The following is a 23,840-nucleotide window of genomic DNA, read 5'->3' as shown; positions in this document are numbered from 1 at the left end:
AAATTTGTTCTGAGTTCCTAACATTTAGTTCCTGAGAAATTTAAAATTTATCTTGCTCGTAAGTTGTAGATCACCTATACCAGGATGTTTATTTTTCAAATCATTCCTAAATATTTATCATTTTGTACATAAAAAATTAAAACTATTAGCACCAATATAAAATAAGTTCTATTGAAATTTATTTAATTTTAACATTCTTAAAGGAATCTGAAATATAGTTTGCATTGTTTTCCCCAGGAGCTCAATAAAGATCTTCATTGTCACCATTTGCACCTCCAGAACAAAGATTTGAAAGCACAAATTAAACATATGATGGATCTAGCTTGTCTTCAAGAACAACAACACAGGCAAACTGAGGCGTAAGTGCATGGATTTATCTATTCTATAAATTTTAACACTGTAGATCTAAGGAAACTGAAACATAGAAGTGGTTTTCCCCTGCAAGAAAATTGAGTTTTATTTGGTATAGGATACGTTATTTTTAAGTGTTTGCCAGCATCAGAAAGTATGCAGAATTAGCAAACATTGAGAAAGTATAAAATGTGTGGTTCTTCTCCAACTAATATTTTTAGTGCTTTATAGTTTTGAAAGCATTTTTCTATAAAAATTTATTATTAGAAGCAATTACTGTTGACACCAGCTCAATTTTTAAGTGGGCAGTTTTTAAAGTATTTGTAATTCCAGAATGATTTTTTGTCATTGAAATGAAGTTACTAAAAGTGTATATTTTTTAACCTCAACTGTCCCAATTTTTATGTTATGCTATAGTAGCTCTTTCATGCTCTACTGGCTCAGTGGTAACATCTTTTGAAACATAATAGTAAAATAAGTATAGCAGTCTTTATTTTTGTTACCTTGGATATGTCAGTCAACTCTTTAGGTGTCACTTTCAAGCTCTGGAAAGATGAAAAATTTATTTCTCTAAGGGTTTTCTGCTAGTATAAAATTCTGCAGTTCTAGTATTCTCAAATAACTAGTAATTAATTTTCCATACTTCTGATGTAAAGGAAATTACATTAGGATAGTTATTTTAAAAAGAGGAAAAGGAAAGGGAAAACTTTAGGGGGAGATATTCTTCAAGCTCAACCTAATCTCCTTATGCTTTCTATATCTCTATCTACAGCAGACCATGAATATTCATTTACTAGCACTCAAACCACCAGCAAGAGTTAAAGTATCAAATAAACCCATTAATTTATTTCGCCCATACTGTATTTACTGTATTAAACAAATAGATTAATACACTTAAGGTGAATTTTAGTTTCAAATGGACAAAAAGATTCTGACTAACTCTTACTGATTTAGCAAATTGCTGAACCAAAATATTATCGACAGAGACAATATAGCATAGTAGAAAGAGTATGAGTTTTGAAATTGGTCTTAAATTCTATTTTATATTAACAGTATGACCTTGCATAAATTATTTAATCTCACTAAGCCTTAATTTTCTTAAATGTTAAAATAGATTATAATACTTTCTTTAAAAGATTTTGAAAGAATTAAATGACATAAAAAAATAATGAAGGTGATGAACTATCATAGCCTAACCTTGTATAGCAGAGGCAAAAAGTGATATAATATACCTTTAAAGTGCTGAAAGAAAAAAATTCTAACCAGGAAAACTACCCAGCACACTTATTTAGAATTGAGGGGAAGAGATAAAGAATTTTCCAGACAAGCAAAAGCTAAAGGAGCTCATAAAACTGGCCTTATAAGAAATACTAAAGAGACTCCTTTAAGCTGAAAAGAAAAGGTGCTAATTAGTAATAAGAAAACATGAAGGTGTAAATCTCACTGGTAAAAGTTAATATATCGTGAAGGTAGAAGATGAATTACTTGTAAAGCTAATATGAAAGTTAAAAGAAAAAGTAGTAAAAATAACTCTACAATAATTAATGGATATGCAAGATAAAAAGATGTAAAATGTGTCATCAAAACATAAAATATGCATTTCACTTCTATGTAGAATCTAAAAAAATGAGACAAAAAAGTCCTAGCCAAAGCAATTAGACATGAAAAAGAAAGGAAAGGCATCCAGATTGGAGAGAAGAGCTAGAACTTACTATTTGCAGATGACATGACACTATATATAGAAAACCCTAAAGACCACCAAAAACTACTAGAACTGATCAATGAATTCAGTAGAGTCACAGGATACAAAATCAATATATAGAAATCTGTTGCATTTCTATATACTGATAATAAACTATCAGAAAAATTAAGAAAACAATCCCATTGACAATTACCTCAAAAATAATAAAATACCTAGGAATAAATTTTACCAAGGAAGTGAAAGACCCTATACACTGAAAACTATAAGACATTGATGAAAGAAATTGAAGACATAAGTAAGTGGAAAGATAGTCTGTGTTCATGGATTGGAAGAATTAATGTTGTTCAGATGTTCATACTGTCCAAAGCACTCTATGGATTTAATAGAGTATCTGTCAAAATTCCAATGGCATTTTTCACAGAAAAAGAATAAAAATTCTAAAATTTGTATAGCATGCAGAAAACACCAAATAACCAAAGCAATCTCGAGAAAGAAGAACAAAGTTGGAGGTATCATAATTCCTGTCTGATTTCTTTCCTTCAAACTATATTACAAAGCTATAGCAATCAAAACATTATGGTATTGGCTTAAAAACAAGCACATAGTACACTGTATGTTGACTAAAATTTAAATAAAAACTTTAAGAAAAAGAAACTGCACTGTTATTTATAAAAATTAAAAAAGCACATAGATTAACAGAACAGAGTAGAGGGCCCAGAAATAAACCCACACATATATGGTCAATTAATTTATGACAGAAGAAGCAAGAATATGTAATGGGGAAAGGACAGTCTCTTCAATAAATGATATTGGGAAAATTGAACAGCTACATGCAAAAGAATGAATCTGGACCACTATCTTACGCCATAAGTAAAATTTAACTCAAAATGAATTAAAGACTTGAATGTAAGACCTGAAACCATAAAACTCATAGAAGAAAACACAGATGATAAGTTATTTGACATCAGGCATGGAGATGATATTTTGGATTTAACACCAAAAGCAAAAGAAACAAAAGCAAACATAAGTGAAATGAACATCAAACTAAAAAGCTTCTGCACAGCAGAGGAAACCATCAACAAAGTGAAACGGCAACTTTCCAAATGACACAAAATATTTGCAAATCATCCCTGATAAGCAGTTAATATCCAAAATATGTAAAGAACATACAACTCAATAGCAACAAAAGAAACAATCTGATTAGAAAAGGGCAGAAGATCTAAACAGACATTTTTCCGAAGAAGGCATACAGATAGCCAACAGGTACATGACAAGGTACTCAGCATCACTAATCAGGATAATGCAAACCAAACAATGAGATATCATTTCATACCTATGAAGTATAAAGAAAAGTAGAGTAAGCCTTGGGAAGATCCAAACCTCTAGAAAGAAAAGTTCTTTGTTAAACTTCTTCATTATCTCTTCTCCACACAGCACTTGATTAGTATAGGTGCTCAATAAATAATCTTTTTCTTTTTAATTGACTTTATGCTTAATGACTTTTCCCTATAGTTGTTGCTTCCTTGGCGTAAATGAAGTACTCCTCACCCACAGCAAAAAGAAAAATGTCACAGACTATTTATACTACTATCTAAATATTTAAGACTCTGGGATAGTAAAGCAATTATTTCCTTCCTTCCTTCCTTCCTTGCTTGATAAAATTAGTGCCTGTCCTTTTCCCACTGCCCTACCCGTATTTGAAATGATTCCATTCTCCTGGATGTTATGAATCAACTGAAACAACCAACACCGAAGCATTTCAAGATCCACTCAAGTTGTTTGACATCTTGATATAAAAGTTAGGAACCATTGATTAATTGTATAAGTTTATAACTGTTTAGCTGTGGCATTTCTTCAGTGAACATTTACACGGAAGTCTAATACATAAAAAGATACATTCAGTGCTGCTCTGATTGATAGCAGTAGAGAAGATTTTGAATCAGAGCCAAGAAACCAGTGCCCCATCGAATCCCTTTACCCACCACCCTTGGAACAGCTCTTCCACTTGGAACGCCTTTGAATGGCTTTGAAAACCGTTGCTTTAGCTCATGAAGAGCTAACTTGAAAGAAAGTTAAGTATGGTTCCTTTGAAATTTTACATACCTAAAATGAATCTTACCACTGAAGAGTATATTTTTTCATTTTTCATTTTAATCCCATGGTACTTAGTATCAGTAACAATAGTATCTTTGTTTTATAAATCACATTATGCTTTGCAAAAGACTTTTATATGTATTTAACTCATTTAGTTCTCACAATAGTCTCCTCGTGTAAGTAGTGACTGTCTAGTTGTACCCCAAGTTATAGAGGAGAAACCTCAGTTTGTATATTATCCAAGGTCAGATGGAAGCAAGTGAAGACTAGCTGAGAATATGACCTGATGCTTATAATTCCCATCCAGGATTCTTTTCACTCTATACTTAATGTAGTGAGAATATGTTAAGGCATTCTAAAGGAAAACATGTACAGGGTGTCATTCTAATGATGTGCTAATACTTTGGATGTTATGGAGAACTATAGTAATATATTTAAAATTTAATATTTATCTCTCTTTTCTTGTTACCTTCTTTATATAGGGTATTGAATGCTTTACTTCCCACCCTAAGAAAACAGTATTGTGCATTAAAAGAAGCTGGCCTTTCAAATGCTGCTTTTGAGTCTGACTTCAAAGAAATTGAACATTTGGTAGAGAGGAAAAAAGTGGTGGTTTGGGCTGACCAAACTACTGAACATACTATAAAGCAACATGACCTACCAGAGGTTTCTGTTCTTATGACCTTTCCACAACTTGGACCACCAGTTCAGTCTCCTCCTTGTTGTAAGTACAGCTTTTGTTGTATTAAGTAAATTATAAGGTTACTTCTAAAGAGTAGCCTCCTCTATATATCAATCTACAGTATAGTTAATTTTTTAATAGGTTTGGCTATTTTGTGAGAATTACTGGGAAAATTACCTTTAGAATAATTTCGTGAATCAGTATCTTTCAAAGGTATAAGAGCAAGTAAGCTTAATGTTCTAAATAACTCTAGCAATAAAACGGTTATTTTACCCATTTTTGATGGAATAATTTTACCTCCATCCTTCTTTAAAATTTAACCTCAATTAAGGATTAAAGATTAGAATTAACGGGGTGCCTGAGTGGCTCAGTCGTTGGGCATCTGCCTTTGGCTCAGGTCATGATCCCAGCATTCTGGGATGGAGCCCCGCATCAGGCTCCCTGCTCAGCAGGAAGCCTGCTTCTCCCCCTCCCACTCCCCCTGCTTGTGTCCCCTCTCTCGCTGTCTCTCTCTCTGTCAAATAAATAAATAAAATTAAAAAAAAAAAAAGATTAGAATTAAGAATACTATATTCTGTAATACATAATAATAATCTGTTCTTAAAATCAGCTAACAGTGTAGAATAAACTATATTTTGTTGCCATATCACTTGTTATCTCTCCTGTCATAGAAGTGTGCATGGGACATTTTAATTGCATAACTAACATACAATGTTGGTTAAAATAAACTCAGACAGTATAGAATTACATGTAGAAGTAGAATGCCTTCTTCAACTTTCCCCAGAACCCAGTCTTGTGTCCTGTCTCAGAAATAAATTAATTTAGTAGTTTGGTTATCTTTGCAGTGTGTGTATGTGTGTGTGTGTGTGTGTGTGTAATATTTGTATTACATAATTACATAATCTAACTCTAGCTTTTCATTAGGTTTCATGCATATTATATATATATTGATGTACAGCTTTTTTTTATTTGTTGTTAGTTTATTTAGTTTATTGTTAGGGTACGTACATGAAAAATCTATCTTATTTTTTTTTAATATTTGTGAGAATCCAGACAACAGATGTACCATACTTTATTTAACCATTGCTTTATTGGTGAATAGGGCATCAGAAAGCATGCTTCTATATTCACATTTTTGTGCATGTATATCAGATTCCTAGAGACTGATTTATTAGAATATAGAACAAAAAAATTTTTAAAAATTAATCTGTCAAAGTCCAAAATTTTCTTTATGACAAATGTTTATGAGATCCCTCTCTCAGCTTTACCTTAACCCAAATAATAGCAGCAACACTGAACTAGTATATATTCTTTTTAAATTTGCAGCTCTCATATTAGTAGTGACATTGTTTCATCTTCTCTGATGTCTTTACTCATTTGACTTGATGGTGTTTGTTGTGCTTTAGAGTTTTACTTCTGGTTAAAACTGCCTCCTGCTCTACTCCTTCACCTCCAAACTTTTCTGTCTGTCTAGAAGTCTGGATCTTCCCAAGGCTTACTCTACTTTTGTTTCCAATGCTGATACTAGGAGGTCTCCATTTTGTTTAGCGAGTTTTTAATTTACCATACAACATCACAATCAATCTGTTGATCAGTTAAACTGATTATCATTGGTAATTACCTCATAAGTCTATTCCCATTCTTTTTTTTCTGAGTTTACAGATTTGAGAAAAGCATTTCTCATGTATATAATAGCTGGGGTCCTGACTTTTCTCTTCTGGCTTTTCCATTGATCCAATCCATGTAATTTCCAACTTCCAAAAATTATTCAGTTTCTGATGTTAGCAGCTATTGCTTTTTTCTATCACCGATGCTGCATCAGTAGATTTTAAGAGAAAGATGAGGCAAGTATCTGTATATTTGTGTATTTGTTTTATTTCTTTTACTATGATCCGTTGTCAACTGTCAATCAAATATTTGCTTTGTTTCATTTTCCTTTTGGATGTTTCCTGTTTCATTGTGGATATTGTTTTCTATTTAATTGTATCTGTTTTTATCTTTACTTCTATTATTTCTTTCCATCTACTTTTACTAGGTTTATGCTGCTGTTTTCGTTTAACTGATAAAGATGTTTGTTCATTAGCTTTCACCTGATTTTTCTAATTTATGCAATAATGTGCATAGGTTTCCCTCTAAACACAGCTTTAGCTTCATTTCACAAGTTTTGATACATAATATTTTAGATTATTATTCAGTTCAAATTATTTTCTGATTTCTGTTGTAATTTCTTCTTCGACCCATGGAGCATTTCTTTTTTTTTTTAATCAGTTTTTATATAAAATTACACTTCCAGATTGAGCAAATTTGCATTTGAATTCAGGTTTGGAGAAACAGTTAAAATGAGAATCATACTTTAAAGTGTCATGTAGGCATCCAATAAGAATTATTTCATAAAACTGTTAGTTTTGATTTTAGTTTTTATTTATTCTTAATATCAAAAAGCTATGGCAAATTCCATTCTATTTTTTTGTTTATTTATAGCTTAATTGAATTGTATTCAGAGAAAATACCTGGTCTGATTTTAATCCTTAAAGATTGTAGACTCACCTTATTCCCAGCATATAGTAGGCTGGTGTAAATGTTTCAAGTGTGCTTATAAATAATGTATATTTTGTAGTCATTTATTGCAATATTCTATATAAGTCAGGCCAAATTGGTTGTGTTCTTCAAATCTTATTCTTACAGTCTTTTTTTTTTAAATTCATGTTCTATCATATACTAAAGAGACCTATTAAAAATTCCCTCTTTTACATTGGATTTTTCTGTTCTGCATCAGTTTTCAATCGCCACGCTAACAAATTAACGTAAACATATCAACTTAAAATCACACTGATTTATTATCTCAGGGTTCTGTAGGTCAGAATTACAGCAGGCTCAACTAGTTACTCCACTTAAAATTTCACAAGGCCAATCAAGGTGTCAGCCAGCTGGATCTCTTGTTTGGAGGTTCTGGGGGAAGAATGTGCTTCTAGGCTCATTCTGGTTGTTAGCAGAATTCTATGCAGCTGTAGGGCTGAGGTCCCTGTTTTCTTGTTGGTTGTTGGCCAGGGGTCATTCTCAGTGTTTAGAGGTCTCCCATATTCCCTGGCACATTGCCCTCTTCATCATTTCATCTCCTAGTCAACAAAGGCAAGACAGTTAATTCTCATGGTTCGAATCTCTCTCATCTTCCCTTCTGCTTCGTTTCTCCTGCCTACAATTAGAGAAAAGTCTCTGCTTTTTAGGGTTCATTTGATTAGATTGGGCCCACCGGGTAATGTAGGATAATCTCCTTTGTTTAAATTCCATAACCTCAATTACATCTGCAGAATCCTTTTTGCCATGTAATGTAACATATTCACAGGTTCCAGAGGCTAGGACATGGACATGTTTTAGAGGATATTTCTCTCTGTAGTTCTGTCAATTTTTGGTTTTCATACATTGAAATTATATTATTACATCTGCATATTTCAGAATTCTTACATCTTTTTTAATAAAATGTACTTAATCCAGTCATTTTTCTTAACCTTAAGTTTATTTTAATGTTAATATAGCTACGCCACTTTTCTTTGGCCTGTATTTTCATGGTTCATCTTTTTTCTGATTCCTTCACTTTAAATCTATAATCTTATTTATTTCAGAGGTGTCTCAGAAACATCACATAATTGGATTTTGCTTTTTGTTCTGTTAATCAGTCTTTATCTTATAAAGTATTCTTTCTTTTTCTATTTGATGAATGTATCGATATTCGGTTTTGAATCTACTGTCTTGTGATTTGCTTTCTAATTGTCCTGCTTATTCCAAATTATTTTTCTTTTGAACTTTGCTTTGAAGTGACAGAGTGATATTTAATATTCCATTTTTTCACATCTGAGCTTAGAAGTCTATACACTGTCTTTATATTCTTTTAGTAGTTACCCTTAGGGTAACATTATGAATCCTTGCTTTATCAAAGTCTGTTGATCAAAGTAACTATGTTACTTTCACCCTCAGACAATGCTAGAAGCTTAAAATCCTTAACATGGGTTAACCCTTCCCCTGACATACCACTGTTTTATTTTTCTCTATATATTAAACTCATAAAATGTGTTTTTTTATTGTCTATATAGTGAATATTCACATTTACTTTTTTTGTTCTCCATTTTTTCGGCATCTCTGCATCTCCATCCAAGATAATTTTTTTCATCTAAAAAATCTTTTTGCATTTCCTTTACAGTAGATATGCTGATAAGGGATTTTCTTAGTTTTTATATGTCTGAAGCTGTATTTATTTTACTTCTTTCTTGAAGACTTTTTTGCTGGGTATAGAATTACAGTTTAATATTTTCTTTTCTTTGGCAATTTGAAGATATTATTTTTATCTTATGTGTCCTTATTGTTGTTGAAGTCAGCTGTCATTCTAAGTGTTGCTTCCTTGAGTGTAAATGGACCTATGACTTCCTAAAATATTTTCTCTTTGTCTTTGAGTTTTAGTAGTTTTGGTATGTTGTACCTATATAATTTTATTTTTACTTCTCTTACTTGGGTTCATAGAACTTTCAGAATTTGTGTCTGGATTATCTTTCATTAGTTTTGTGAAGTTCTTAACCATTATATCTTTAAATATTGCTTCTGCTACTTCTGTTCTGTCCTCTACCTCTGGGACTCCAGTTATATTACACGGTTCTTTCTCCTTGTCCTATCTGTGACTTTTTTTACTCTCTCCTTCTTTTCTTTATTTTTTGTCTCTCTGGAAATTTCACACATTCTGTAGTTTACTTTCTCTTTGCAGCTATGTCAAATGTTTCTTAAATCCATCAAGTTATTAACTTCAGTTATATTTCAGTTCTAGAATTTCTATTTGATTGTGTTTTATAGTTTCCATTTCTTGGCAAAAATTCTCACTGAACACAATGGGTGTAATTATTTTAAAGACTGTGTCTGAGAATTCCCAGGTCTGGAACCCTCTGCATCTGTTTCTGTTATTTCTTTCTGCTGGTTTTCTTTTTTTTCTTTTTTTAATAATATTTTTTTATTATATTATGTTAGTCACCATACAGTACATCGCTAGTTTTTGATGTAAAGTTCTGCTGGTCTTCTTTCACGTGGTCTCATTTTCTTGAAGGCATACTAATTTTTGTGCATCAGACATGTATTTGCAGAATTGTTTATAGAAATACTTTAAGACTTCTGATAATAATGTCTTCCTTCAGAGAGGATTTACATTTGCTTCTTCTAGGCTCCTGGTGGCATTAACAATGCACAGTCATTTTAGGGATTGGGATCATTTGAAACTACACTGCAGCTTCTGCTAGGGCCTGCCTACCCCTGTTTTACCCTCTAGAATGTAAGCTGTTAAGGATCTAACTCAAAGCAAGGAGGGTTTATGAAGAACTTTGGTTAGTGGGCCCTAACTTCCAGTTCCAGCACCCCAGTTCTACCAAATTCTCAACAATGTTATTAAGCTTTTCTGCCACCTCCTTCAGGATCAGCAAAAAACCTCACGGGGAAAATAGCTGTAAATGGAGAGATTACCTTCCAGAGCTTCCCAACTTTCTCTTGATATTTGTCTGTAATTCTTCACAATCTCATTAGCTCCTCTGTGCCTTCAAGCATATGTTTTTTATATTTCACCCAGACTTTTTTGTTGCCTTCAGTAGAGATTGGTCTGAATTACCTAGCCCTCTATTATTAAGTTCCCTGTATTGTATTTTTACATTAAAATGACTGGGAAGTTGGAGATACATAGTTACATCTTCTTTTTCTTTAATAAAGCAGAATTGTCATTAAAACTAACCTAGTTGAGATCTTTGAAAAGAAAACTTAAAATATTTTCAGATTCTCTCATACCTTTTGGGCCTTGATTTTTTTCTTTATAATCTATTCAAGATGTTGGAGAGGAAATAGGGTTTTAACACCAAGGTCTAGAAATACCACCTGATGGTCATTATTACTTATTTAAAAATCCGTATTTCACTTACAATGTAATTTCATAGACCATACTTGTCAACAGTAAAACATTTATTTGGCTCCTAATTCCTTTTCGTAACACTTTTAAAAGGAAAAACTGTTGAAGTCAGGTTACATTTTATAAATACGTATTTCCTTTTGAAAGTGTATCAGAAGGTGAGTTTTGTTTTTATTATGTTTTGTTTAATATTTTGTTCACATGATTTCAGATTAACTATTTGTTTGGTATGTCTTATTTATTCCATGAATTATGAATGTTGTATTCACTGTGAATAGGAAGTTAAAAATGAGTAACAGGGAAGGGGTGTAGGCTATAAAGTGAGTCCATTTAAAATATTTATTTTTCTTAGTCTTAGAATACTGAAGTAATTCATTAAAAAAGCATAAATAGTGAAACTTATGTTTGTATTTCTAAAGATACGAAGCGATACCCAGATAGCATATATTGCTGAAATTATATTATCGGTAGTAGTCTTAACAAATATTTAAGAAGTAAAATTGAAGAGATTCAACTTAAGCAAAACATGAGTCAAATGTGTCTCATTCATCTAAGCTTTACATGTGTGTCACTGACTTTTTTCCTATACTCTCATAAACAAGTAATACATGGTTTTGTTGTTAAATTTCTTTTTTGTTGTGGTTAAATTTCAAAAATACTAAATGCTGTGTGGTATTTGAGTTTTGAATTCAGTTCTTTTGTTTGTTTGTTGTTTTGTTTTTCTGGTGCTAGACCTTTAAAGAGTTTTTATTAGTTCAGCAGCAGTCTTTATATTTAAAATGCATACACACTGTGCTTTTAAAAGTCTGATGAGATTAATTTGTACTCTATTGTTAGGCATTTAGATTGTATAATAAATTTTTGTTATTATAAATGGTATTGCAGTAAGGAAGTATGTATATTTATCTTGGTGCTCATGTCTGATTACCCCTAAATTCCTAGAAGTAAAATTTCTAACTCAAGCAATAAGCACATTCTTTTAAAGTTTATAATATATATTGCTTAGTAACTTCTTCCACCTCCTTCCCCCATGTGAGTATACCAGTTTTAACTCCCATCATCAGTGTGAGAAGACGAGCTCCTTTCTCCTTTTAGTCTTAACCAGCTTTTGGTGTTAAACAGTCTTCAATTTTTAATTTTTAGAAAATTATTTTCAAACATACATAGAAGTACAAAGAATACTGTATGTAATGAACTCCATGAACCCCTCACCTTACTTTAAGAATTATCTTATGGCTAGTCTTGAGAACCCCATCTGCTTTTCTGTACCCCATCTATATCTATAATGTATTACTTTGAAGGAAATCTCAGCATATATTTCTTCCATTTACATCTTAGTGTCTCTTGTAGAAAACATAATGTCCTTTTCATATCTAATGTCATTAAATATCTACTTAATCAGTGTTTAAATTTCCCCCACTGTCTCATAAATGATTTCTTTTTAAGTTCTTCCATCAGCATGCAAACAAGGCCCATACCTTGTCACTGGTTGATAAATCTGTTAAATCTTTTTAAATCTGGGGTTCTCTCCCTCTTTTGTCTGTGCTAGTTATTTATTGATGCTTTGCTAATTTCAGTCATAAGTATTACCTTCTTTCCATTTTTCCTTTGTTCACTAGTATAATTGAATTTTTTTCATCTATTTAAGGGTCTATTTTCTTTTCTGTGAATTACCTAGTCATCATTGAACATTTTTCTGGCGTAGTCCTCTTTTGTAAAAATTGTCACATATTTACAAAAGCTTAGGATACAGATATTTATTCATTCAACAATATTAAACTTCCACTATGTGCCAGATACTTATCTGATGCTAAGGATACATCAAAGTACAAAACAAACCTTTTTACCCTCCTGGAGTTCACATTCTAAGTGCAGGAAGACAATAAATATAATTTAATTAAACAGAATCTTAGAAGGTGGTACGTGCTGTGGGCAAAGAAATAGAGGAGTTCAGGAATGGGGCAGGAAAGAGGTTGCTCCTTTAAATAGCATGGTCAGGGTAGGCTTCACTGATAAAATGTGAAGAAGTTCACGAAGTTAGCCACATGGATTCATGAGAGAAGACTCATTTTCAGGTAGAACAAGTAATGCAGATCCCTAATGCAGACTGGCATATTCATGAATGGCTAGAAGGACATATAATTGGTACAAAAGGAAAGGGAAAAAAAGTAGACAGTGATGAGATCACAAAGATCAAGGGGAGGAAGACAGATCAAGTAAAGCCTTAGAGGTCATTATAAGGACTTAGACTTTAACTCTGAACAAATCAGGAACTATGGCATGATCTGAGGAAAGAAGTAACATATCTCCATCATGTTTTCAAAAGATCCTTCTGGCCGACGTGTTGAGAGTAGATTATAGTATTGCCAAGGGTGGAAACAGGAGACTACTGCAATAACCCAGGTAAAAGATGGTGGTGGCTCAGACCAGGTTGGTAGCAATGGAGTTGGTGAGAAGTAGTCAGATTGTAATATGTTTTGAAGGTAGAACTAGCAGGATTTCATCACCAATTGGGTTTGGGATGTGAGGGAAAGAAAAAGTCAAGGATGACTCTTAAGATTTTTGAATTTAGCAACTGAAAGAATCAAATCACCTTAAAAGAGATGGGGAAGATTTCAGGTAGACTTCCTTCACGTAGGGAAGACTTGTAGGGTGGAGATGGCAGAAAACTAAAAGTTCAATTGGGGCATTTTAAATTTGTCTAAGATACATCCAAGTGGAGATATCATGTAAGCAGTTGGATATAAGAATCTGGAGTTTAGAAGAAAAGTCTAAACTAAAATATAAACTTGAGAGCTGTTAACATTTAAATGATATTTAAAGCCATAGGACTGGATGAGATCATCAAGGGATATTAACTCTTTCTTCTAAGATACATGTTGCAAATCTCTTCTTCAAGCTTATCATTTACTCTTAGCTTTGAGATATTCTTTTTAATACTGAAATTTATAAACTCTATATCATACAATAGCTTCATTTTTTTCCTCTGCCTTTGGAATAATTCCTCAAAAGCCCTTTTTATCTGTAAGTTTTTAATTTTTTTTTTTACTTTTGTTTTCTCCTAATTTATTTTGATATAAGAAAACATGCAAGAATTAAAATTTTTTCAAAGAGCCTGACATTCTTGTGTAACACATTGACAGTCCATCTTTTGTTTTAAATACAGTAATTAGTCAAATAATTCTATTTATTGGATTTATATCCTATTCTTTAGCTTATTTGTTTGTCATAGACCTAGTAGCTATTATTATCATAGCTGATACTTGGTAGTATCTTTTGATATATAGCAGTGCTAGTCCCCCTTCATTATTTTTTGGGGTTATTTTGTTTGAAGTAGGCTCCATGCCCAATGTGGGGCTTGAACTCACAACCCTGAGATCAAGAGTCACACTCTACCAGCTGAATCAGCCAGGTACCCCATGTTATTCTTTGTCTTTAAAATGTTCTTGGCTGTCCCTGACTAAAAAATGAATGTTAGCACAATTTTTTCAATTCCAAGGAAATAAAATCTTTTTAAAGAATTATAAATTTTGTCTTCACATTTTTTCACTCTCAGATCTTTTCACTCTAGAATAGTTTTTCTCTCCATATTCATATTTTCTTATATGTTTCTCAGCAAAGCTTTAGAACTTTATATATATTTTGTACATTTGTTATTAAATCACTAAATATATTTTATATTTTTGTTATATGGATTGTTTTAATTTTTCTCATATTAATAAGCCTGTATTGTTTCTTAAGAAGTAACTTTTTAAATTTTGTTCATTTTAGTACTTTACCAATGTCAGTACTTGATTTTGAAACAGATAGTTATTTGACTTGAAATCTTTGCTTCCCAACTAAATGTCTATTTACTTGGAGTAAAACATGCACCTATTTTAGGTCTGGAAAACAGAAAGTACATTCACTGAGTGCCATGCAGGATGGGGGTGCTGGCAGCAAGGTTTATTTATGGAACTGATAAAATTTCTGACATTAAATGAAAAGTCAAGATTTCCTCATTATCCATCTGGAAACTCACATTTAGTAATATTTCTGTCTCTAACCTTTACTTTTCTTAAATTTTGCACCTCATGTTAGTGGTTTTTATCTTAAAGTACAATAAAAGAAAAGATACTAGTAGAACCAATGTCTCACGTGTTGTAGAGATACTATGATTGAATATAGTTCCAATGTAAATTTAGGTTTCCCCTAAAATTACTTGAATAGAAGGAAATGTCATTTAAAAAATAGGTGTGTCTATATGAATTCCTCATATAAAAAATATGAAGCAGCAAAAATATTATAAACTAAATCTTCTATATATTTTCCCATTTGGCAATAAAATTTAACTATTACTGATAAACAATGAAAGTCATGTTTATAGCCCTAAATACATTTGATTTGGCCCTTATTCTCCTTGTAAACAAAACAGTGTTCAGTTACTCATCTGTAACTGCAAATATTACTATAAATTAAAAGGTTCTTTGCATTGTTTTTCCCCCATCTTAAATAAGCATGAATACAAAGAAAATGAGACTGAATGGAAGCATCGTATCTGCTGTTTCCTACAGAGAGAAGTATAAAAGGTTATGGGTGGTTTATCACTCAGCATGTTGGATTAATTTAAAGGACTATGGTGATTTTTTAATACGTGGGAAAATGTATTCTCTCTTTGTAATATTTGTAAATAGCTAAAAATTATCTGTATAATCATTAATACTAGAGTAACCACAGTAGTGTCATCTGAATGTATTATAAAATGTTTATTATTTGGTTGATCAGTAGTACCTTAAGATTACATATCTTTTAAATAGTTTAAAATTCATTCACTTGTATCATTTGCAACTGAATTCCATGAGTCATAATGCTGTTAAAAAGAATCCAGATTTATGATTAGTACAGTAATTGTATCAATCATTTGTAGCCTAGAAGTGTTTATTGAAATGCATATATTAATATTTGATTTCACTTTAGAACTTTGCCAACTAATTTTAATTTTGCAGAGTTTCCCAAAATACCTCCTCACGTACATATTAACATGAGTGCTAGCAAAAGAAAAATCCTTGCCATCATTTTGTACCAAGCCTCAATTAGATCTAATCCCATTCATCAATGTCTCCCTGTCATGAACCCTGCTTTGCAGCCTGTGACTCATGTTTGCTAAATACTGCATTCTGCTTTTTACACTAACGTACAGCTCTGTAAATCTTTTAACGTTTGCGGTCTTAAGCTTTTGATAAATTAGTTCCTCTGGGTAAAATCATTCAGGACACCTGATATAGCACATCAAAGGATGACCCCAGAAGGCCTGCCCATTTTTTAAGAGAGGGATTTTTAACTCATTAGTGATAGATTATCTAGTCCCTTTATTTAAAGGAACCATCTGTGGAATATTTCAAAAAGCTAAAAAATAAATATAGACCCCCTTGTACCTAAGAAACCACATGAAATTGCCAGTTCATAGTTGTGTTTTAGAGATTTATTTAAAACAACTAAAGACAGGGAATAGAATGATGTTTCTTAATTCAATTTATTTTAAAACACTTTGAGAAAATTTGATGTAAGAAATGAATAATTATAGTAATATCTAAACTAGTTTCTATTTCTCTTATTTCTCTCTTCTACAATCTACTCTTCACACGAAAATTATCTTCCTAATAAAGTGCAGACCCCTTACTTAGGAGAGCCTTCAAAGGCTTCCCCAGTCCAATATCAAGCTGCAGACTCACTTTTCCGCAGCATTTGGTGTCCCAACCTCTTCTTAAACATGTTTCTGTTTCTTGCCTCTACAGTTTCCAAGCTTTTCCCTCACTCTTGAATGCTGCTTCCTCTTGCTCCATCCCACATTCTAGCCTACTAAAATCCTTATCCTCATTGAGAGTCCAATTCAGAAATTACCTTCTTTATAAACCTTCCTTTTACTGAGTCCTCTCTCCTTGGCTGGCACATACCCTTGCATTTCCACTGTTTTTTTGTATTTCACTGTTACAGTAATTACCACACCTCACCTTCCCTCTCCCCAACAAACTGTAACTTCATTGGCAGTCAGAAACTGTGTTTTCAGTAATTCATTTTCAAATTTATTATTCCTTTCACTAATATTTTAGCCTTTTTATTATCTTAGCATTAAATGCTCATTTATTTTTAATTTGAAAAAAGTCCAGCCAAAGGAAATAAGATGTCTTTCATTAGCTTCTATTAATTTTTTGTTCTGATAGTTGGACATTTTTTCGAAGCATACATATACAGTTTGTTTTTAAAAACATATATTGAAGGGGGCGCCTGGGTGGCTCAGTCGTTAAGCGTCTGCCTTCGGCCCAGGGCGTGATCCCAGAGTCCTGGGATCCGGCCCCACATCAGGCTCCTCCGCTGGGAGCCTGCTTCTTCCTCTCCCACTCCCCCTGCTTGTGTTCCTTCTCTCTCTGGCTGCCTCTCTCTCTGTCAAATAAATAAATAAAATCTTAAAAAAAAATAAAATAAAAACATATCGAGATCCATTATACAATTGATACCAGCTTTTTCCTCACTGAACCACTTGTTATACATACATTTTCCTATCAAATATGAAATTAAGTCATTTTTAATACTTGTATATTTACCTAATCCCCTACTAATGAATATTTAGTTTGTTTTCATTTTTTTGCTGTTATAAACAACACTCCACTAAACATCTCTCTATGTGTGTGTATTTCACAATTTGTCTTAATTATTTCCTTAGGCTAAACCCCTAAAAGGTAGAATAGCTGGATCAAAGGGTATGTGCATTTTCAAAGTGTTTGATATGCATTGTCAAATTATTCTCCGAAACTATGATGACTATAGACTCTACGCTATATATGGATAATGAACAAGAGCATTTTTTAATGCGCTTTTGTCCAATTGTAGTTCATTCTGAATTAGCTACATGTTCATTTCCTTTGCTTCATTTTTCTCTTTTTCTTATCTTTTAAGAATTCTTTCTTGATAGACAGATAGATAACCAACCACACACACACCTATATCTACACAGACAAACACATATACATCTACAAGAGTTCTAAAGCCTTTGCCATGTATGGTATTTTTTTTTCTTTTATTCTTGGTGATTTTTAATTTTTATGTTAACCCAATTTTAAATTATAAAAATACCCATATTTCATTCACACTTAATGTTGTTTTTCTGATGGTAGTAGTCAAAAGATAGAATCTCATTTTTGGGGGGATGAAATTGTATATTGGCTCTATTCTTGTTTTTGGATCTGTGAAGGCAATTTTTTATTTTTAAGTCTTCATTATAACTATATATGTTATTACTTTGTATTACTTGGTTTCTTTACCTGACTTCAGTAAGAGACTTCAGTTCTGTCAACAACAAATGTGATTTATATTATGACTTTGAGCATGTGACTTTCTTGCTGTGAATAACAATTATAAAATAAGTTTAAATAAACATAAGATAATCTAATACTTAATCCTGGTTCTTTGTGTGAGATGATCCCAGTTATGACTTTCCTGGTGCTCTGTAGTTAATTGGGAATTAGGATCACCATGTTAGAGTGGGAATATCTAAAAAATACAGATTGCTAAACTACATGATTTCAGTGACATAGGAATATCACAATTAAAGTAGATAAGGATTTATATTACTTGGTTCTTTCATTTTTTGCTACTAGGAAATGTGTAAGTTTTAAATTCCTTTTCCTCTGTAATAGGCATTTGGTTTAAAATTATTCAGACGTGACTTTTCATTAATAATTCGTTGATTTAAGGGCATTTCTTATAATAAAAAATAATAATAAAAAAACATTTAAAAGTAAAAATATACTGGGGCAGTTGGGTGCCTCAGTCAGTTGAGTGGCCAGCTCTTTGGACTCAAGTCATGATCTCAGGGTCCTGGGATCTAGCCTTCCATTAGGCTCCACACTCAGCGGGGAGTCTGCTTGAAAATCTCTCTCTAGCCCTACCCCCTGCTCGAGAGCACACACACACACACTCTCTCTCTCAAAGTAAACAAATCTTTAAAAAAATAAAAATATACCAACAGTCTTAAAACTACCTTTAGAAAAATTGGCATATCTGTTTTTCTTCTATTGTCCACTGAAACGCATACTGGATGACTTACAACAAACTTCTACAATTTACCTAATATTTCTAAACAGTATGCTTGTACTGCTATTTTATTGATTCATCTATGTTTAGATTTTATCATCTTCTCATTCTGATTGATGAAGATTTAGCTCACTTATTTCTTCTTTCCTGATCTGCTAATGTACCAGGGTATTATGTAATATGTAATTATAATATATTATTATAGTTTATGTTTATATATTATTATATAATTACTATATGCTAATTATTAAGCTATTATTAACATATAATATTATATAACATGTAATACATAATTATCTTAAATATAACTGGCATGTTAGCAGGATCAGGTAAGACATTGCATATTTGTTATTTGTTTTAGAGAAAGAGCACGTGAGCACGGGGAGAGGTAGAGGAAGAGAGAGAATCCTGAGCAGACTCCATGCTGAGCATAGATCCCAATGTGGGGCTCAATATCACAACCCTGAGATCATGACCTTAGCTGAAATTAAGAGTCGGATGCTTAACAAACTGAGCCACCCAAGCGCCCCATAAATATTATTTTAAAAAATTTTAAGTAAAAGTGTGCTGACATTTCTTAAACTACTTTTAAGAAAGATAGATATGAAGAACTCTGTTTCTGCTTTCTACTAGAAATGTTTCAGATTCCTCAACCAAATCTGTGGATAGGCTTCTGGGACAAATGAAATATTTGAAAGATAGAAATAATGAAGCAGACTAGATGGTGCTCACAGGTGGACATAAAGCTCAACAGTACAGCTAATAAATACACTTTTAGATGTTTCTCTTTAAGTATAGCTATTCAGTTCTCTAATGTCTTTTGTATATACTTTTTCATGAGACTATCCTATATATTTCATTAACAAAATCAAAATATCCAGCTTATTGCTTTTATTACACTGCTATAGTTGATCATATTCCTTAAAATCCCAAAAGTTTGGGGGCGAGATAGCAAGTGGCAGATTAACTAGTATCTGAATTTTGTTTACTTCTTCATTAACCACTTAACCAGAGATCAGATATTTATTCATAATTTCTTTTAACCATTTAGCAAATGTAATTTAGTGGGGCAGGCAAATCATTCTAATTTCATACTGATTCTCACTGTTTTTATTTTGATTTTTAAGCCGTGGCCTATAGCATACTTTATTCTGTGTAATGCTATACAAACTACACAAATATTAAAGTAAGTAAATTGTAATCCTGGTGATATTGTGTTAGAATCTGGACAATCACAGATGAAAATCGTATTTTTTTCTATCTAATCCACAACTTCAGTGCTTACATTTGGAGTTCATTTTAAAAGTAGTTTTAATACTTAGAAGTCTTTTGAAAGGCTTCTAAAACTTGGCAGTCTCAACAAAATGTTTTTGTCTGACTTCCTTTTTAAGTCTCTCTATGGACTTACAGTAAACAAACTTTTTGAAGCGGGAATCTCTAGCCATAATGCAGGAACAGATGAATAGAACACTAACCACTTTATCCTGAAATGCACATTTTCAGTTGTATATAAGATGCCTTAAAGCATCATATAAATATTTTAAGATGTTTCGTAAACTATTAATGGATAAGTGTTACAAAGACTAGGATTGGATTCATTAAACAAAACTTATTGTAGGGTTTAGAAGAGAAGCTCTTCTATATCTTTCAGTAGCCCTGTCTCATTACTTTTAAAATTCTGTTTTGAATTGTGGCACATAATTATTTTGAAAAGTTATATTATTCAATCATATAACGTCTACCACCTACCCTCTTTCCTAAACTAAGAGATTATCAGTTAGTCTTTAGCATTGTATATGTATTTTTGTTAAACTTTACTTTTAAGAAAAGCTTTGTGACTCTAAAAACAGCAATCAGGTGCATTATATTATTACTTCATTAATATAAAAAGCCTAAAAAGATCATCTTGAATTTCAGGATAATTGTATTTGACCTTTCTAAGTAAAGCAATACCAAAGTTATTTTTCAGTGAACAATTCCTCTCCAGGTAGTTCCCAGACTGTTCTTTAGAATTTTATATACTCCAGTAAAGTTGAAAATAGTCTAAAAAATTTGCTGATCCTTAAAATGATCCTTAAATGATCCTCTCTGTTTAATCATCTGAGTATTTCTCAACAGACGCATAAAGAAATTAAAATATAGCTTGTTGTCATATGAAATCTAAATGTGAAAGTAAAGATAGGTATCACAACTGTAATAACCAAAGCTGGAGATCTTGAGGATACTTAAAATATCTGAAAACAAATTGATTAAATCCATGTCCTTATACAAAGTCTCTCTTTTATTTCTTAGAGATTTTGCTATGCTAAACATTATTTTTATTTCTGCTATTATTCTTTGGGTATATCAAAATTACACATTCTGCCATTCAGATTTCACAGGCAGTTTACCTGTTCCCTGAGGAAAAGGAATTTTCCTTCGTTCTGGAACTCATGACTTTAAATCTATTTTACCCATTTCTCACCGTATCGAATGATTTATTTCTGATGATTGATTCACATTTTTATTAGCCCTCTTTAAATTTTACCGGGTAGGTAATCATTCTCCCTTGTTTTTTGTTATATGCTAGGGAAAACAAGAAGTAGGGAGTGAGGTGGGTTGTAAGTCTATAATAGAGAGTGGGCTAAGTAAAGAAAAGATCTCTTCTGCCTTCCCTAGGCCTAGAACATTCATTTGCTCTTCCATTTGCTCATTCCATTCATGTTATTTGCTTTCATGTTTCAGTTAGACTTTTGAATTTAAAGCTTCATCGCTTTGGCTAGACTTTGGTAGACTCAGAGTCCACAGATTTTGAGTAAAACTTTCCCAGAGCAAGCAAGATACATGTTTTGGTCTACTTTTTCCTTTCTAGCCCCAAAGTCTAATTATTTTCCTTAAAAGCTCTTAGATGTATGTGTGTGTGCGTGTGTGTGTGTGTGTGTGTGTGTGTGTGTGTGTCTACCCCTCCCTCTTCTTTCTCTCCTCTCTCCACCTGCTTTTAAAATTCAGTTTATATATTTATAAAAGTAATATGCGTCCATAGTTGAGAAAGCTAACAGGTACTGTCATATTTGTGGAAATATCCTTGCCTTTTTTCTGCCCATTCCCAATTCTTACTCTGCTTTTAACTGTGTCTTCTGGTTTTTCCTTTTAACTTCCAAATTCCAAATTTATACTGCTAATTCCTATTTGCTTACATTTTTCCAATTTATCATGTTTATTTTTTATTTTGGACAATAAGGATTTAATACCTTTACATGATATATACATTTCCTCCCCTACCCCATCTCAGCTTTTTAAAAGTAAATGTCTATAGTGTTTTCAAGAAAATATTGTTTCCTGTTATGCTAAAAAATACGTAAATTCTTTTTTGTACTGCTTTATGGTTTCCGTGTGTAGTATTTGCTTTTATTCCCATCCTCTTCCTTGTTCTCCCTTATTTTGCAAAAATACATCCTCCAGTCGATTCTTCCAGTGGGTGCACAGGAAGTAAACTTTTTTCAGATAGTGCATGTTTGGCAATATATTTTCTTGTTATTTGATTAGGTATAGAATTCTAGGTTGGAAATAATTTTTCTGAGACCTGTGAAGACATTGCTCCACTGATTTCTAGATTCCAGTCCTGCTGTTAACTGACATGCCATTTTTATTCTCCATACTTGGTGTGTGACTTTTTCCTCCCAGGAAGATTTTGGGATTTTCCCTTTATCCTTAGTTTTTTGAAATGTCACAATGATGTGCTTTGGTGTTGGTCTTTTTACCTCATTATACTAAATAGTCTGGGCCTTTCTCCCTGAAAAATCTTTATCTTTTCACTCTGAAAAATGTTCCTATTTGTATTTATGCATATACATATACCTCCAAATATATTTTTTTTCCCTACTTTCTGTTCTGTCTTTGAACACTTAACTAATCTGATGTTGGATCTCCTGGATTTATCCTCTGATTCTTTTATCTGCCTTCTAGTACTTATCTCTTTTGGTTTGCTTGTTCTTTCTGGGAGATGTCCTCAACTTTATAATACAGCCTTTCTTTTGAGTTTTTTCTCCCTCTCAAATTTTAAATTTCTAAGAGCTCCTTTTAGTAATTCAGCATTTCTTTCCATAGCACTTTGTTTCTATTTGATGAATGTCATAATTTTCATCTCTCTGAAGATATTAATTATGGTTATTCTAATATACTTTTCTATTTCTACATTTGTCTATTTCCTTTCACTTTTTTCCCCTGTATTTGGTTCTATGTCCTATCATGTTGAAAGACATATCCTCAAATATCTGGTGACCCTGGTTATATTCTGTACACATTGTTAGGTCTCTCAGCTTTGCTTTATAGTGATCTCCAGAAAAAGTCAGTTGGGGGCTCCTAAAAATGTCAATACTAACATCTTTTTATTGTTACAGTTTATCTATAAAGAACTCTGATTTCATGTTTAGGAGATGTATAAGCCCGACACCAGTGTATTAGAGAAGTAAGAGAAAAATCCGTATGCATTCATTATTGAGAAATTATTTTTAAAAAACCCTGCGCATGTTGGCCGCAAGTCTCAATCTGTTTAGAGAGTAACTCGTGTCTTCTAACACGGTGGCAAAGGAACAGTCACCTGTCAGTACAGGTGGTAGTGCTGGGGCAAGGGGTTATTGCATGGTCCGACTTCCTTATGCACACTTTCAATCAGTTCTGGTTTGGCTTCACCCTATACATTCAGAGACAACCTCTTGCCTCCAATTTCAGAGACTTTCTGAGGCTTGAGAGAGCTGGGATTTTATTCACTTCTGTCCCATTCCTTACATTGCTCTTCTTTAAAAAAATATATTTGTTATTTATAATTTTAAAGAAGCAGTATATATTTATTATAAAAAATGGTCAAATGCTTAAAGGAGAAAATAAGATCACTCCAAATTTTTCCAGTCATGATCTATGCTAATATTTTAATAGATTATGCCATATTTCCTTCTCTATTTTCTGTGACTTCCCCCCTTTTTTGCTTACAGAATCTGTATGTGTATGCTTTGCTTTGTTTTGGGTGAGCTTTTAAT

The 23,840-nt window shown here is 32.4% G+C and overlaps 1 protein-coding gene across 2 annotated transcripts in view; it reads left to right on the top strand.

Annotated features, from left to right (window-relative positions):
* KIF18A (kinesin family member 18A) overlaps positions 1 to 23,840 on the top strand; it is a 79,725-nt gene that overhangs the window by 38,167 nt on the left and 17,718 nt on the right. For both annotated transcript variants that reach the window (XM_048213938.2, XM_026512196.4), the window contains 2 exons: positions 238 to 359; positions 4,630 to 4,871. In XM_048213938.2, the coding sequence (XP_048069895.1) occupies positions 238 to 359; positions 4,630 to 4,871 (364 nt within the window). The remainder of the gene's footprint in view (positions 1 to 237; positions 360 to 4,629; positions 4,872 to 23,840) is intronic.

The sequence above is a fragment of the Ursus arctos genome, unplaced genomic scaffold (genome assembly GCF_023065955.2).
Source record: "Ursus arctos isolate Adak ecotype North America unplaced genomic scaffold, UrsArc2.0 scaffold_23, whole genome shotgun sequence".
In the NCBI taxonomy this organism is placed as follows: Eukaryota; Metazoa; Chordata; class Mammalia; order Carnivora; family Ursidae; genus Ursus; species Ursus arctos.
This window is presented reverse-complemented; position numbering and strand designations above follow the sequence as displayed.